Below are 14936 nucleotides of genomic sequence, written 5' to 3'. Positions count from 1 at the left end.
GCCAAAGTGAACAAAGGATGCTCTTGGCCCAACCTGTGTCAGCTCAAGACTTGGTGATTGAAGCTTCTTGGTTCAAAGCCTTAGAAACTTAAGGTGGGTGAGACCCAAACACTTAGATCCTCGCGACGAAAATGCAAACCTGTGCACACAGAAGTGGGATGCAGTATTTTCCCTAAATTCTGTTTCCCCTCAATTCCTGTGCTGTCCTTCCCACCCTTTTCCACAATCACACCCTCACCGAAACAGACTCGGGCAGCTTAGGTGACAGCTTCAACTTCGCCAACTAAGACGCACAGCCTCTGAAGCCAAGCTTGCTGCCTGCCTCCACCCACAAACCCACGCAAGCGGGTTTCCCACGCAGGCTAAATGCGTGGCCTGATGGATTCAGCAAATGGAATTTTCATCTTCAACTACTGATACTGCTTTACTCCAAGCCATTTTGTACTGAAGGTCTGAGAAAGAGAGAGGCCACCCGTAGAATTAAAATGAGTTTGGTCCTTAAAGGAAAAAACACGTATGTCAAATATCCAATTTTATTTTACCATCGTTGCGTTGTTGAACACAATCTGCAGTTAGGGTCGGAATTCCCAGGCCAATAGATTTTTTAAAACCATACCACAGGAGTAAACCTTAAAAGAAGTGAAATCTAATACTATATAGATTTCCATCTCTAAATACAGTATATTACAGAAGGTTAAATATACCACCTCTGTTTACTTACAACTATAAAAAGATACATTAACTATACCAATTATAAATAATGTAGCATTTCATATTAAAGGCATTATTATACAACAGAAGATTAAGAACCCTCTAATGTATTACTATCAAGGTTAGTGTCTAAAGTTGCTTGAGATAAAATCCTGAAAATTCAGTGTCTGAAGTCAAATCCTGACTTAGCAAGTTGCTGACAGTTTAAGTGATAAGTGTTAACTGAGGCAGAGAAGGTGAATAGCGTATTGCCTATTTCTGACAAGAATGATAAACCCATTTCACATAGGACTTTCTTCATCTGTACACTGCTTTTGATGTCGATTTTCATTGTATTATTGCCCTCCCCCCAATTTAATTCTCAAACATAATTTAATTCCCAAACATAAGCACCATTAGAAAAGTACTAGTTAGTAACGGTAAAAGTATCCAAATAACGCAGTTACGTTTGGTTTTCGTTTTTTAAAAGCTATCTGGGAACGCTTTAAAACTTGGAATTGCACAGCATTTGCACACACAGGAAAAGAAAATTTCGCAACATGTTAGTGCAGTACTCAGGCCACTGTAGTAGGAGACCCAGTTCTTCCACGGAGTCTGGGTGTTATTTGTTAATTAATCATTAATTAATATCAAAATAGGACTTTAAAAAAGCCAGGCTGTATTTAAACAACGGCCAACGGCCTTTCCAGTTGTGTATGTTTTGCTAGTCTAAAACAGATAACCAAACTGGAGAAAAAGAAAACTACGTAGGGCTGATCATAAACCATTAATGCAAGGTAGAAATTGATATTCTGTAAAAGCGGAGTGTGGCTCTGATTTGTCAAACACGAGAGTTAATTATCCTAGCATTGGCTATGCTCTTGTAGTGTCAGAGCACTGGGTCCTTAGCAGCAATGGTGACACCAGTGATGTTCTCTGCCTAAGAAAGTGCCTTGGTTAAGGTCGACCGTGACATAGTTTTAGATAAGCATTTTGGGCGCTGATTCGATCATATTCCAAAAGGAACACTGGTTTTTGAGCTGAGTCCCATGGTCAATGTCGAGATGCAGTCCTTGAAGACGCACGCCCATTCACACCCAAGACCTTCAGTACCCTTCCATAGTACCGGACTCCCCAGAACTCCCCACTTTGGCTCCTCACAGTCCTGCTTTTGTTTCTGTTTTTAACTTAACGCTGTTTCTTTCCCACTGAATGCTGGGAGGGGCTTGTTCTGTGGGCAGGTGACCCTGAGGAAGCCACAGGTGCAGGGCTCTGTTTGCAGAACAACCCGGGAGTTTTTCCAAGTTCTTACTGGAGTCAGAGCCGGCAAAACATTTGTAAGTGACCGCTGGATACTTGAAATGCCACTTCCCGTTGGCCACACCCTGAGCCTCTTTACTGTCCCTGGGGACCTGGTTGAAAGGGAAACACAGAAACAGCCAATAGCTCCACCCCCAGGCAGGACTGCAATTTCACACACAACATAATGGTCAATAACACAGGAGTGTGAGAGGAAAAGAAAAATCGTTCAAATCCAGTAGATGTAAAGTCTCCACAACAAAGTGACCTAGGAAGGCGGGCAATGCACGTTTTCTTCGGCAAGTTTGATCTGCCACATTCGGCTGTCCAACGTTTGAGGCAGGAGCCCGTCGTTCCCTCAAGGGCTCTTGTCATCGAGTTTGATGGTGACTGTTTTCACTTCTGTGTATTCAGCCAGCGCATATTCACCACTGCGATTACAGAAAAGAGGAGAATATAAAATGGGCATGTCACTTAGCCGTTCTGTGGGAACCTGTGTTCAAACGCTTGGTTGGTCACTACTCTGAGGGGCAGTTCGGAGTCTACACAAAAGGTCAGAATGTGATGACTTTATAGAGGAGAAGCCAGGACTGTAACATCATTACTATGTTTAAGTAACGGGATCTATAAGTTAAGTTTAAATATAACATTTCTCGGGGGGGTTTCTGGGTGGCTCAGTCGGTTAAGCGTCTGTCTCTTGATTTTGGCTCAGGTCACAAGCCCACGGTTTGTGAGTTCAAGCCCCGCATGAGGCTCTGTGCCGACAGTGCGGAGTCTGCTTGGGATTCTCTCCCTTCCTCTCTCTCAAAATAAATAAATAAATAAATAAACTTAAATAAATAAAAGAGATAAATAAGTATCACGTTTTTTGGTGTGTGATGCTTTGGAAATATTTTCAGAAGGAATAAGTGCTTGTCTTTAAAGAACAAAAAGGGATGGAAATAAAGAGCTGGATTCCCTGAGTGCGGAGTACAGAGCGAGAAGAGGGCCTGCATGGGTGAACAAGGAGGGGAGCTGGAGATGTGGCCTGAGGATGTGCAAGGGGCAGAGACATGGAGGGCCTGGAGTTGACCTCAGAGTCTGCAGCTGGGGACCAGCTGTAAGAAGAATAAGGCCAGCCCAGAGCGGTGAGGGCAGCAGACATTAGCACAGCCTGGACACAAGGGGGACCACAGCCTTTGAGTTAGCCTCTCTGCTATCTGTCCCTTCTTTAAGTCTGGCAGAGCCCAGCTGACCCTTCTCGGGCGTCATGGGCCATCCTCTGGGCGGTCCCTCTTCCCAGAACTGAGATGCAACTTTGGACAGATTTAACTGCCTCTCCAACACTTGCTCTGCTGTTAAGCACATAAAAATGTGTACTTGTTGAGGAAAAGAGGTAGACGCAGAGGTGGCCCCTGGAGGCTCTGTCGCTAGGAAGACTTGAGACATTGTTCCATTTCACCCCTTAGATCAGGGGTTCTCAAAGGGTGGTCCGCAGGCCAGCAGCCTCAGCAACACCTCAGAACTTGCTCGAAATTCAGATTCTCAGGCCCCCTACCCTGCCCTTGATATGATGCCCCCCTTCAAGGTGACCACATCTCAACCCGCTGCACCTGTGTGGCAAAGGAGAATTAAGGTTGCAGATGGAATTAAATTTGCAAATTAAAATAGGGAGGTTATTCTGGAGTACCTGCATGGGCCCAATGTAATCACTAGGATCCTTAAAAATGTAAGGAGAAGGAAGCCAGAAGGAAATGAGACTATGGAAGCAGGTTCAGAGAGGTGCAACATTGTTGGCTTTGAATACAGAAGAAGGGGCTGCCAGTCAAGGAATGTGGGAAGCCTCCAGAAGCCAGGAAAGGCAAGAAAACATATTCTTTCCCTGGAGTCCCCAGAAAGGAAGGTAGCCCTGCTGACTGTCAGATTTGGAGCCTCCAGAACTGTATCAAATCATAAATTTATGCTGCTTAAACCACGAAGTTTGTGGCAATTGATTGTAGCAGTAACAAAAAAACTAATACACCCTACTAAAGTGGGATCCAGAAATCTGTGTGTTTTTTTAACGTTTTTAAAAAGTTTGTTTACTTATTTATTTATTTTGAGAGAGAGAGAGCATGCACACAAGTGGGGGAGGGGCAGAGAGAGAGAATCCCAAGCAAGCTCCATGTTCAGTGCAGAGCCCAACTCCAGGCTTGATCTCCCAAAGCCATGAGATCATGACTTGAGCCGGAATCAACAGTCAGACACTTAACCGACTGAGCCACCCAGGTGCCCCCAGAAATCTGTGTTTTAACAAGCCAGGGGATTCTGATGCAGCTCAAGTTGGAGAACCACTGGTTTAGACCAATGTAGCTTAAGCAAGTTCTTTGTCTTCCCTGAGCCTCCATTTCATTATCTTTAAAATGGGCATATCATCACCTCCTTGCAGTTATAATGATTGGAGATAATTTAGTATAGAGCACCTCCTATGTGCTAGGCAAAAAATGAATGCCAGAAAGTAACATCATTATTTTGAATTAATATGTCTCTGAGAGTTTTTGGTAGTTCCCTAAAACAAATAGTTCAAGAACCCATGAGAATGAGTGAATTATTTTGTAATCTTTTCTAAACGTAACACAAAATATAAAAGCCCTATGCAGAATGCTGAATTGAACTTTTATAGAGCAGGAAATCCATCTACCCACCCCCACAAACAAATGACAAACTAGAAAAAAATTATGTTCACAATTCTATGTGAGAAACAGTGCTGTTTTCCTTCACATACAAAGAGCTCTTAAAACCCAATTAAAAAAAAAAAAACCCACACGCAACCAAATGGAAAAATCAACAAAGGGCATGAACAGTCAGTTCACAGAAAAACAAACACAGATTACTTAGTAAGTGTTAAAAATGCGCTCGATACCCTCACAATTAAAGACAGGCAAACGAAAAGAGTGGAAAGCTCATGTTTTGTGTGGCGGATTACCCAATTTTAGGAATTTATTCTGAAAACAATCTCCCACGAGTGCCTAAAGATTTCTGCACAAGAAAGAACACCAGCATGGTTTGTAATAGCAAAAGCGCTTGGAAACAGCACAAGAGTCCATCATGGGAGACGCTTAATGCAAAGGACGGAAGGGTATCCAAAGCCCATTCTCAAAAGCAAAAAGTAGCTTTCTCTCCCATTTCATTTGGAAACAGTAAAGAACGCACACATGCACACCCACTGCATGCAAAGAAAATGCATAGGTCCTTTGTATTTTGTGCTACATTTAGAAAAGATTACAAAATATTTCTAACAGTGAGCATATTGTGTTGCACTGTTTAAAATCTAAAGTGGTTGGGGTGCCTGGCTGGCTCAGTCGGTTGAGCGTCCAACTTTGGCTCAGGTCATGATCTCACGGCTCATGAGTTCGAGCCCCATGTCGGCCTCTGTGCTGACAGCTCAGGGCCTGGAGCCTGCTTCGGATTCTGTGTCTCCCTCTGTCTCTGCCCCTCTCTCGCTGGTGCTCTGTCTCTGTCTCTCTCAAAAATAAATAAACATTCAAAAAAAAATTTTTTTAAATCCAAAGTGGTTAAGGATTTATCAACTTAGTAAACAGAAGTACACCAAATGATGAAAGCACGCTGCATTAGCTCATGAACTATTAACTCCAGTATTCAACCATTCCTATAGGATGAAGTACATGAATCGCCTCGTTCTTCCTATTGCTGCAATCACTGCCAGAGTTCAAGTTCATGCTGCTCTTATTCAACCCACTGTGGCGTCTCCTAATGGGTTTCCTGCCCAGTCATGACTGTCTTGGCATGCAAAGCCATCCATGAGCCCAGCCATTCTCCTAGTAGACCTCATCATAACGTTGCAAGGGGCAGAGACTGGATCATATGTTCACTGCTATGTGCTCAGAACCCAGCACGTGCCTGGTGCGCTAAAGGTGTTCATTAAACAGCTGCTGAGTGAACCAAGGAACACATGAACAGAATGAATGACTGAACAGTAGTGACCGCTAACAAATGGGATTGAAGATCCGTGGTGGGAAGCCTAGGCTTCCCACATGCCTCTACCGTGTGGATTTCTGTTGTTGTTGCTTTCTGTTGTTGTTACTGCACAACAACCAAGAAAACTGCCCAGGAGGAAGAGGACTTGTAGGCTTCAGCCCAAGACCTGCACAGGAACAGCCCCCGGAGGGGCCTGTGGGTGGGCGGCAGATAGCCAGCCCAGTCCAGGCGGCCGGAGGTGGGGAAAACCACGGAATCCCCCGTGCAGTGCTCCAGCACAGAGAAAAGGAGAACTAGATGCAACATGAAGACATTAATCAGGAACGACTGAAAATGGAAATTGGTTTGCAAGTCAGTTTCCAGGCTCCCTGGGAATTATGTTAAAGTACTTTATCTAAAGCCTTGGGAAAGTATATGCCAAGGGTCAAAAAAACACATCGAGAAAAGTCCCGACTGTGGCAGGATGAAACATGGGCTGTGCTCCGTGCCAGGCGGGGGTGCTGAGGACCCGGAGGCACAGTCAGAGCAGGGGAAGGGGGACAGAAGTGACACAGGTGAGGAAAGTAATGAGCAATAGTCGGCGTGAGTGAGTGCACACTAGAAGTCAGGTGGGCCCCACACACCCTTGCCACGGCTCCCATATCCAAGGCCGTCTGGTTGGGGGCCCAAGTTCTTGTTGCAGCAGGAAGCTGTGTCTGGCCTCTGGGAGGAGGACTGTGTGGGGTTCTGGGGCCCTCAGCTGTCACTGGTCGAAGACAGCTGAGTAGAGGACACCAATGTCCTGGCTGACTTCATTCCAGGTGGCTCACAGGCATGATATCCCTGTTGAGGAAGGCCTTGTGGTGTGGTGGGTCCAAGAGTTCAACCCCACCCCTGTCACTTATGGGCAGTGTGACCTGGGAAAGGCAGGGACCCTCCCTAGCACCCTTGGGTTTCCTCATCCAAAAATTAGGGTAGTAGTACTAGCCATCTACAGTGGACAATGTTTGTGCCCACCTATAATTCATACACTGAAGCCCTAACTCCCAAGGTGAAGGCATTTGGGAGGTGGTTATCCCCACGAATAGGATAAGCGTCTTTATGAAGGAGACTCCAGACAGCTCCCCTACCCCTCCACCATGTGAGGACACAGTGAGAAGACAGCCATCTATGGACTAGGAAGGTAACCCTCGCCAGACCCCAAATCTTCTGGCACCTTGATCGCAGACTTCCAGCCTCCAGAACTTGAGAGATCAATGCCTGTTGTTCAAGCCCGCCTGTCTGTGGTGTTGCTATAGCCACCAGAGCACAATGAGACACCATCTCATAGATGGTGTGAGTGTGGAATCAATGAACACACGCGAAAGTGCTCTTACAGAGCCTGGCCGACTCTGTTCTCAGCAAATGCCAGTTGTCACCCATACTATGGCTGTTGGGGGGCCCTGACCGGGACCCAGGTGACCCCGGCCCAGGCCTCATGTCTCTCTTGGGCAGGAGGGTGTGAAAAGAAAATGAAGCAGAGACTCACAGAACACAACACAAACAAGCCACTCAGGGGATGAAACATGATTTCTGCAAAGGGTTTTCACCGCCAAGAATTTACTGAAGTTCCCTGAAGGGAAAACCAGCCATAGGAATTAGGACGACACCAATGGATACACTCTACTCAGACGTTCAGATGGTTCTGGCATATTTGCCATGACTCAGAAATGGATTAGAGAGAAAGACCAACACAGGGGAAGGGACCCCAATGCTGTGGAGACTGGTCAAAAGCATTTGTTCAGGAAGGGAAGCCAGCCCCACTGTTTCATAATAACATCTTTATTAAGAATCTGGAAGGGGAGTTGCCCAAAAGCCCCAATAGGGCCCAAGCTGAGGAGAAGCATTTGAGTGCTCCCACTGGAAGATGCCCAAATGAGGACGAGGTAATGCATTTGTATATAAATAATACAAACTGTTTAACTAAGAGGAAGAGCTTGGAGCCCTTTGAGATGTTCCAGGAGCAGCCCTGCATGTTGTCACAGATGGTCCCCCTGGGAAGAGTGATCCTACAAGCTGTTTGTCCACAAAGACTAATAAAACCCCAAGCACCACCACGAAGGATGTGGGAGAGAAGGCATCGTCCAGCTGGAAACTGCAGTGCGTCCACTCCCGGAACGCTCTGTCCAGCCCTGTGTCTGGACCTTTTATCTCAGGCCAGACACAAGAAGGCCTGTCTGTTAGTCTACGCATGGAGTTCATCTTCCCAGCGGGCAAGATGGAAAGGAGCTCTGCAGGAATATGAGTGGGTTTGATGGAACCACAGAGGACGGGGCAGTATGTCTCCCAAAGCAGTACCCAGAAGGAGCCAGAGTAGCCCAGAGTCTGTCCCCAGAGCCTCTGCTGGTGGGGTGGACAGCACCAGAGCCCGACCTGGGAGACAGCCCATCTCCCCTGCTGAGGGCTAGAGTTTGTGGGAGTCTGGCAAAGAGTGCACTTTTCCAGTTCTGCCCCTGTCCTCACTCAAGGAGCCTATGCCAAGTTTCTATGGAACATCTCCACCTGTGGTGGATGCTGGGGAGGACACAGGAGCTGAGGCTAGAGGTTGGTCCTGGGGCCAGAAGGAGGGAAGCATGAGAATGAGGGCAGGGAAGGGCAGGAGTGGGAAGGTGGGAAGGAGATGGTGGATGGAAGGGATCCATCGCAGCCCCAGAGGGAAAGGGCCACCAGCCTTCCTGACACAGCTGACCCAGCCTGCCACCCAGGAGCACGGGGCAAGGTCACCGGACTGGAGTACATGTCCCCACCACCCTGTGAATGTAGTATATTTTTTATCCACCTGCTGGTGGGCGTGCAGTAACAGAAATACTTACAGTTCTCTGCCATTTCCTGACATTTTAAAGCCACCAAATGGAGCCTGTGCGTAGATGGCATTATAGCAATTGATCCTGGAGGAAGAACAGAAGACGTTCATGATTACCTGGAGAAGACCCACCTGGGGTGCGTGCATCTCGGCTGTCAGGCACTTGAAGCAGACTGTTGCCTCAAGAGTGACTTTTGTCTAAGTTTTAATAATGGGAACAGGTGTGTTCAACTTCTGTCTTCTCATTCTTCCCACCAGAAGCTAAAATTCGAACATTTTTTTTAATGTTTACTCATTTTTGAGAGAGAGAGAGAGCATGAGCGAGGGAAGGGCAGAGAGAGAGGGAGACATGGAATCGGAAGCAGGTTCCAGGCTCTGAGCTGTCAGCACAGAGCCTGACGCGGGACTTAAACCCACGAGCCATGAGATCATGACCTGAGCCGAAGTCGGACACCCAACCGACTGAGCCACCCAGGCGCCCCTAAAATTCAAATATTCTCAAGAATAAAGCTCTTCACTGGGATAGGAAGGGAATGTCAAGGGGGAGAAGAAAGGAGAGTGAAATTATGGCATAAGGGAGTAAGATTCAGCTTTGAAATGACCCAGCCCTGACCTCAAAGTTCTCCTGCTTGGTCATAGGATTCTGGTCTTGTTACCCAGCCTCTCTGAGCCCCCTTTCATGTTTATCAGCATTATCATCTTTACAATGAGGATGGGGCGCCTGGGTGGCTCAGTTGGTTAAGCGTCCGACTTTGGCTCAGGTCATGATCTCACAGTTCGTGGGCTCGAGCCCCACACCAGGCTCTGTGCTGACAGCTCGGAGCCTGGAGCCTGCTTCTGCTTCTGTGTCTCCCTCTCTCTCTGCCCCTCCCCACTCACACTCTGTCTCTCTCTGTCTCTCAAAAATAAACATTAAAAAACATTAAAAAATAAAATGAGGATAATGTCATCTGCAGGACTGCTGGTAAAGCAGGGACTTTCACCCACACTTTGAACAGGACCATGCGCTGCTTTTAGAACCAGAATACAAAATTAAAGCGAGAGGGAGTGAAGTCCAAGGGACAGCACGACACGGTGGTCAAGAACATAGACATCAGAGCTACACGAACACCAGAGTTGCCCAGCGGGCTGTGGGCTCTGCTGTGCCACGTACTAGCCGTGTGACCCTAGGCAAATCACCCAGTCTCTCTGTGTCTTGATTTTCTCATCTGTAACATGGAGACGATGACGGTCCCTATCTCAGAGGCAGTCATGAGTATTGAGCAAAGCACTAAGGCGGTGCTTCACACATAACACACAACTAGCATCTCTCTGTCGACAGAAGAGTAATGAAGTTAGCAAGTCAGCAACTCAGGAGAGCCGAAACACGCACACCCTCTACTCACCAGACTGTTCCAGACTCCAACGCAGAAGCCAGCTTCAGGGCCTTGTCGAGGTTTTTTGTGAACACGGCTGCTGTGAGTCCATATTCAAGGCTATTTGCCCTTTTTATCACTTCTTCGATATTTTTGAACTTCAGTATTGGCTGCACCGGTCCAAAAATCTAGGATTAATTGCAAGAATGGCCATGAGAGTCATGTTCGAACGAAGCACACACTCTGAGCAAACACTGCCTTTGTTTTATGCCTTCTCCATGTGCTTACATGCAGCAGAAATGACGACCAGAGGAAAAAGAATGTCCAGAGATCTTTTTATTTACGTAATGGTTGACATCTGAAGGGAAGGATTACAATGAAAAATTAAAATATCAACTGAAAATATATTTCAGGCTTATGATCTCTTATTGTCATCAGGGCTTCTGAGAAGCCCCAGCCCTTGAGCTTTGGCATAGACCCTGCATACTGACATACACAGAAGACAAAACTTTCCAAGTTTTTCTTGGAGAAAGTTATTGCCAAGGGTGTTTGCAAGGCACGGAACACACATAGAACTGTGTGCCCCGACCTCTTGGTGGTACATTTTCCATCAATGAAGATGCCATAAAATGTTTCCCTAATAACTCCCAGGGGAGGGGATGAGACAATGTTCCTTGTTATGCAAAATAAAAATAAAAATCCCATAAAAATCTCTAGGAGAAAGTCTGTAAAATACCCCCACAGGAAGGCAGTGATTCACTTTCTCACACGTCCCAAAAGACCACATCCCAGGATCGAACCACCCAGGACCCTAGGTGGGAACCAGTTTCCATCTAGATTAATGGTAAGATTGAAAGACAAAGTTAGAATCACACTTTTATGGAGGTCATAAGGAAGTCATATGGAGGTGACCATTTGCAAAGATGCTTATGGTGGAAAACTTCATAGAGAATTCCAGCCATGAGGTGTTCTTTGCATCAACACACTTGTCATTTCAGTTCAGTCTAGGGGGAATGAAGGCAGCTTTGGACGGTGAACCTATAGGCAGCAAGAGCCTTCCAGCATGTGCTAACCCAAGGATGTGTCAGAAGACAGAAGAGGGACGGTTGATCCCCAGAGATGTGTGAAAATGGGGGGTTTAGAACAAACTCTGCACCTGCTATACAGTGCTTGGGGTTCCCAAAGGCAGGTAGGCAAGATGGCTTCTCTCAGGACCCCAAAGGAGAGGAAGAAGGCCACAGGAGAAAAGAAAACGTTCCCTGCACAAAGACTTCTGGGATGCCCAAGCCCTAGAGAAGACTTCTGTTTGAAAGGCCCAGCCCTCTCCCCCTTCGAGTCCCATAAGAGTCCCCATGGGATGAAGCTTTTCCTGCAGCACCCAGTACCTCCTCTTTGGCAATCCTCATGGTGTCAGTAACTTCTGAGAAGACCGTGGGTTTAATGAAGAGCCCCCTGTCTTCCATAGCCGAACCCCCACATTCCAGTTTGGCTCCCTCCTTCTTCCCACTCTCGATCAGATCGAGGATTTTGTCAAACTGCTTTTGGTCAATCTGCAAAACACAATGAGAAGTACAGCCTGGATTCCTTCTGGGCAGTGGCTGCCATCTTATGAGTCCAATGGCCTTTCACAGGATCAGCTGTCCTACCCCTAAATGTTCTTGCCAAGTCATAAGTCATGGAGCAGATGTGCCTTGTATACAAATACTCCTCTGATGCACATATCTAGGCTCTTTGGAGCAGGGGAGAGAGGGGAAGATAGGCTCTTCTCATCCTCTCTAGGTGTAGGGTTTATTCATATGACTGACCTCTTCCATGCTGTTAAGCAAATCCATGAATGAAACAAGATCTGAAGTGGTCACGTTCTTTGCTCTCCCAACTCTTCGCATCCTGGGAAGGCTGCCAGATTTGGCAAATGAAACTACAGGATGCCCAATTAAATTCGAATTTTTGAAAAGCAATAAATGACGTTTTCAGCATAAGTATATACCAAACCAATGTTTGGTAAACGTCATTTATTGCTTATTTGAATGTCAAATCTAGTTGAGTGCCATGTATGTTATCTGGCACCCGTGTGCCCTTCGCACAGGGCACCATGGATCAGCGTAACAGTTACTGGAATTTTCCATCCATAATGTGGAGAAGTAGGAAGGAGAGCTAACCACTGTACCCAGAACCCCCAGAAATACAGCAGAGTAAGCCTGAAGGTGAGATGGATGGGCTGCTTGTTTGTAAGGAGCCAGGTCATCAGAAAGGCTCCACCTTCTGCCACCTTGCCTAGGAATCTCCTGGGCTAGCGTGCACCCTGTATCACTAGCCTAACACTCTGCTCTTGGACATGGCACCCAAATAGCTGTCAAAGGGCACCCTATTTGCGAGACTGTGCTCAAGGGAAGAAGTGCTATCCTCATCCCCAGTAGGCCTTCTTCCCTAATCCATGGATGCCCTGTTCATGACCATGACCCAGCTGCTAAGTCCCTTCCTCTTTGGCTGAGAGAGACAGAGTTTTGACTGTGATTGGTTTGCGGTAACTGAGATTTTTAGACAGAAAAACTGGTTTTCTTAAAACAATTTTAAACTAAAAAAGAGAAATAAGCAAACCCAATGGTGTATTTGGATGACTGTTCCTGAGGAGCAGGCTGGCTTTTTCAGAACCAGTGGGCACAAATCATGCACGTCCCTAGACCAGTCATCTCCTGAAGTGCGGATCCAGTGTTAAAATTCCAAGTTTTGGATCCTTGTACCGGGATAAATTCCAAACAGATCAAAAATTAAACCATGAAAAATGAACGCAGGGAAGTTCTCAAATTCTCTCATGTGGGAGAATGCTTCTGTAAATATTGGGTGTTGATGGTCTTTCTATGATGTGAAACCCAAAAGCCAAAAAGAAAAGATGATAAATTTGAGTATATTATATAAAAAAATGCAAAAACATCATAAGCAAAATCAAAGGGCAAAAAACAAACTGGAAAAAAAAACTGACAAGTCATTTCATAGAACTGAAGCTAATTTCTCTAGCATTTAAAGAGTTCCTGGTGGCTGGGTGGCTCAGTCGGTTGAGCTTCCAACTTCGGCTCAGGTCATGATGTCACGGTCTGTGAGTCCAAGCCCTGCATCGGGCTCTGCGCTGACAGCTCGGAGCCTGGAGCCTGCTTCAGATTCTGTGTCTCCCTCTCTCTCTGCCCCTCCCCCATTCATGCTCTCTGTCTCTCTCTGTCTCAAAAATAAACATTTAAAAAAAATTAAAGAGTTCTTAGAGGGGTATCTGGGGGGCTCAGTCTGTTAAGCATCCGACTCTTGATTTCGGCTCACGTCATGATCTCAGGGCTTGTGAGATCTAGTCTCGCTTATGGCTCTGAGCTGGCAGTGCAGAGTCTGCTTGTGGTTCTCTGTCTCCCTCTGTCTCTCTGTCCCTCCCCTGCTCTCTATCTAAAAATAAATAAATATTTAAAAATAAATAAGTAAAATAATGAGTCCTTGGAAATGATGAGAAAAATGACCAGAAATATAAGGAAAAAATATGCAAAGCACCTGCAGAGTTTATGGAAAAGGGACTGCGAATAGCTTTTAAACATGATAAGATGTTCTGCCTTACTCCTTATAAGAGATATATGCGTATTAAAACTAAGTGAGATACGGTTCTTAACTCTCGGATGGGCAAAATCCATATCCTATTAGTAAGGCTGGAGAAACAGACAAGCTCACACAAGGTTGGTATAACATAAGTTGGTCCATCCTCTTCGAAGGTAATTTGTCAATGCTTGCAGAAATTACAAATGTGCTCCCACTCGGTAATCCCACTTGGGGACTCCGTCCCACTGATGTCCTTGTATGTTTACAAAATGACATACAACATCGTGTGTAACTGCACATACTGACATGTTCATCAGAACATGTCGTTTGAGGGGTGCCCTGATGGCTCAGTTGGTTAAGCGTCTGACTCTTGTTTGGGCTCAGGTCATGATCTCACAGTTTGTGGGATCGAGCCCTGCGTCAGGATTTGCACTGACAGCGCAGATCAGGATTCTGCTTCAGATTCTTTCTCCCTCACTCTCTGCCCCTCCCCCACTAGCACACGCATGCATGCACATGCTCTGTCCCCCTCTCTCTCAAAAATAAACTCTAATTAGAAAAAGAACATGGTAAGGGCGCCTGGGTGGCTCAGTCTGTGAAGCATCTGACTTCGGCTCAGGTCATGTTCTCTTGGTTCATGAGTTCGAGTCGAGCCCTACATCAGGCTCTGTGCTGACAGCTCAGAGCCTGGAGCCTGCTTCAGATTCTGTGTGCGTGTGTGTGTGTCTCTCTACCATTCCCACATTCATGTTCTGTCTCCATCTCAAAAATAAATACAATATTAAAAAAAAAAGAACATGTGATTTGAATCCTGGTGAATTCATAAAGCAGGATTCTATCTACCTGTGAAAAAGAATGAGGCAGGTTCTCATGGCCTGGTATGGAAATTTCTTATGAGAACACAAAAACCAAGGTGCAAGCAGTATAGATGTCATAGTTATCTTGTGGGTGAAAACGGGAAATCAGAACACATATTCCTGTTTGCTTATATATACATAAAGAAATTCTGGAGGGTTATGTGAGAAACTAAGACTGTGGGGTACCCACGGAGGGAAGGTTAAGAACCAGGTCCGTGCAAGAGGAAGAAGGATGGAAGAAAGACTTTTCTCTATTGACATTTAGATGTGCCCTAGGTTTTAACTCCTATGTCTGCATTCCCGCCTAGAGAATGAATTTAAACAACTGTAATGGATCCAGGAATATTTCAGGGTTCTCTCAACTTGTCTCTGGATGAACCTGGTCTT

The 14936-nt window shown here is 46.0% G+C and overlaps 1 protein-coding gene across 2 annotated transcripts in view; it reads right to left on the bottom strand.

Annotated features, from left to right (window-relative positions):
• Positions 1-519: 519 nt before the first annotated feature.
• ALDH1A3 (aldehyde dehydrogenase 1 family member A3) overlaps positions 520-14936 on the bottom strand; it is a 39151-nt gene continuing 24734 nt past the window's right edge. For both annotated transcript variants that reach the window (XM_060617825.3, XM_060617826.3), the window contains exons 10-13: positions 11508-11672; positions 10153-10310; positions 8778-8852; positions 520-2420 (exon numbers count right to left, since the gene is read on the bottom strand). In XM_060617825.3, coding sequence (XP_060473808.1) covers positions 2348-2420; positions 8778-8852; positions 10153-10310; positions 11508-11672 — 471 coding nt within the window. In that variant the 3' untranslated portion in view covers positions 520-2347. The remainder of the gene's footprint in view (positions 2421-8777; positions 8853-10152; positions 10311-11507; positions 11673-14936) is intronic.

This window comes from Panthera onca, chromosome B3, assembly GCF_046562875.1.
Source record: "Panthera onca isolate mPanOnc1 chromosome B3, mPanOnc1 haplotype 2, whole genome shotgun sequence".
Taxonomy (NCBI): Eukaryota; Metazoa; Chordata; class Mammalia; order Carnivora; family Felidae; genus Panthera; species Panthera onca.
The sequence above is the reverse complement of the archived record's forward strand: the minus strand, read 5'-3'. Positions and strand labels throughout refer to the sequence as shown.